We start from the raw sequence: 2,500 nt of genomic DNA, 5'->3' as shown, positions 1-2,500 counted from the left end.
CCTCGCGCCAGGAGCCACACACTCGGTCAACATCGACGGTAAAACGATGGCCGTCACTCTGGAGGGGATGAAGAACCCAAACCGCTTCGTCTTCGACAGCGCACAGATGCACATCTACTTCCTCATGAAGAAGGTCAGAGCTTCACACCACAGCTCAACATCTCCAAAAGGAATACAAACTATGTCTACCCTGACCCTAACCCTACTCTCTGTGTGTGTGTGTCTGTGTGTGTGGTGTAGGACTCGTACAGTCGCTACTTGAAGTCTGAACAATACAAGAGCTTGTTAGTGAAAGCTGTAGTTCCACAGGAAACAAAGAAGAGGTACACACACACAAACATACACATACATATACACAAAAATATGAGGTTTTGTTTTCCATTGTTAAGTGTGTGTGTGTGTGTGTGTGTGTGTGTGTGTGCAGTGTGTTCCCGTGTATGCGTCGTCAGCGAAATTCAAGCTACACACCGACTCTCGGACAGTCAGGAGATGAAAACTGAAAAACCATCATCGCTGGAACTTTATAGATGCACAGATCTAATTACACACACACACACACACACACACACACACACACACACTCCCTAGGGCTAAATTTAGCCAGTGTGTAATTCTGTGTAGTTCAGAAATATTAAAGGTCTAAAAAGAAAATCATCATTTAATCACATCATTTTTAATTCATTCTGATTAAAATATAATAATTCATTACATAATATTCTAATTATAGTATATTGAATTATTTTTATAATTTGAATATTGTGTACTGTTTAGTGTTCTTTATTTATATATCAGCTGTCAGTACATCATCATCATCATCATCATCACATCTAAAGACCCTTTTCCATCCACGTATGCCAGGACCACCTCGTGTGTTGTTTTTAGTCCTTAGTGATTGTTGATGTCACACTGTAGGATTTCAGTCATAACGTCAGTCACAGTACGACTGACGCACACAGGAAAGAGACCGGTGTTCTCGTGAACAGGAGCTCGCAGCAAACACAAACCATCTGTAGTGTTGATGATGTTCATTCCTCAATAATTAAAATAATGATCACTCCTCAATCTGTTTGTCCTCCTGCTCTACTGTTCACCTCACTCACTTCTCACTCTGCAGCAAAGAGTCTGAAATCTTCTGACAGAATTTCATCTACAAAAAAATAATACAAATTTAATCACAACAGCCATTAATCATCTGCAAGTAAACAAACCAGTGTAACCAGTGTACAAACAAGTCTGGATTCTGCCACCAACAACACAAGACGACATTAACTCATCCTCGCTCCTGTTTCTCACTGTTTCTGCTCAGATATCCAGGCTGATTTCTCACAGCTTTTATTTATTAATATTAAATCTCTTCAGGAGTCTTTATTCATTATTAACTGACTTTATTACAATAAATCACTTTATTACGACTGATCAGAAAAACAATACCAAAATTCTTCAATTAATAAAAATTCATTCAGACTCAGTAATATTCTTATATTATTCCCTGTAGAACCCAAGCACCATCACACACACACACACACACCTCAATACTCCTCCACTGTCAATACAAGTGCTCTCTCTCACACACACACACACACACACCTCAATACTCCTCCACTGTCAATACAAGTGCTCTCTCACACACACACACACACACACACACACACACACACACACACACACACACACACACACAAACACACACACACCTCAATACTCCTCCACTGTCAATACAAGTGCTCTCTCTCTCACACACACACACACACACACACACACACACACACACACACACACACACACACACACACACACACACACACAAACACACACACACCTCAATACTCCTCCACTGTCAATACAAGTGCTCTCTCTCTCACACACACACACACACACACACACACACACACACACACACACACACACACACACACACACCTCAATACTCCTCCACTGTCAATACAAGTGCTCTCTCACACACACACACACACACACACACACACACACACACACACACACACACACACACAAACACACACACACCTCAATACTCCTCCACTGTCAATACAAGTGCTCTCTCTCTCACACACACACACACACACACACACACACACACACACACACACACACACAAACACACACACACCTCAATACTCCTCCACTGTCAATACAAGTGCTCTCTCTCTCACACACACACACACACACACACCTCAATACTCCTCCACTGTCAATACAAGTGCTCTCTCTCTCACACACACACACACACACACACACACACACACACACACACACACCTCAATACTTCTCCACTGTCAATACAAGTGCTCTCTCTCTCACACACACACACACACACACACCTCAATACTCCTCCACTGTCAATACAAGTGCTCTCTCTCTCTCACACACACACACACACACACACACACACCTCAATACTCCTCCACTGTCAATACAAGTGCTCTCTCTCTCACACACACACACACACACACACACACACACACACACACACACACACACA

General features: G+C 42.3%; 2 protein-coding genes across 14 annotated transcripts in view; one reads left to right on the top strand and one right to left on the bottom strand.

Moving 5' to 3' along the window:
• rgs11 (regulator of G protein signaling 11) overlaps nt 1-1,062 on the top strand; it is a 22,449-nt gene extending 21,387 nt beyond the window's left edge. For all 4 annotated transcript variants that reach the window (XM_083521888.1, XM_083521887.1, XM_083521890.1 and 1 more), the window contains 3 exons: nt 1-133; nt 241-323; nt 425-1,062. The exon at nt 1-133 is cut by the window's left edge and continues 6 nt beyond it. In XM_083521888.1, coding sequence (XP_083378014.1) covers nt 1-133; nt 241-323; nt 425-500 — 292 coding nt within the window. In that variant the 3' untranslated portion in view covers nt 501-1,062. The remainder of the gene's footprint in view (nt 134-240; nt 324-424) is intronic.
• A 315-nt stretch (nt 1,063-1,377) lies between these two features.
• The window catches only part of pgap6 (post-glycosylphosphatidylinositol attachment to proteins 6), a 26,711-nt gene continuing 25,588 nt past the window's right edge, over nt 1,378-2,500 (bottom strand). For 3 of the 10 annotated variants that reach the window (XM_083521875.1, XM_083521874.1, XM_083521876.1), the window contains one exon: nt 1,378-2,500. This exon is cut by the window's right edge. The gene's annotated coding sequence lies outside the window, so the exon portion shown is untranslated. The other 7 variants (XR_014530327.1, XR_014530328.1, XR_014530329.1 and 4 more) reach the window with 7 other exon arrangements.

Source organism: Silurus aristotelis, assembly GCF_946808225.1.
Source record: "Silurus aristotelis genome assembly, chromosome: 20".
NCBI lineage: Eukaryota > Metazoa > Chordata > Actinopteri > Siluriformes > Siluridae > Silurus > Silurus aristotelis.
This window is presented reverse-complemented; position numbering and strand designations above follow the sequence as displayed.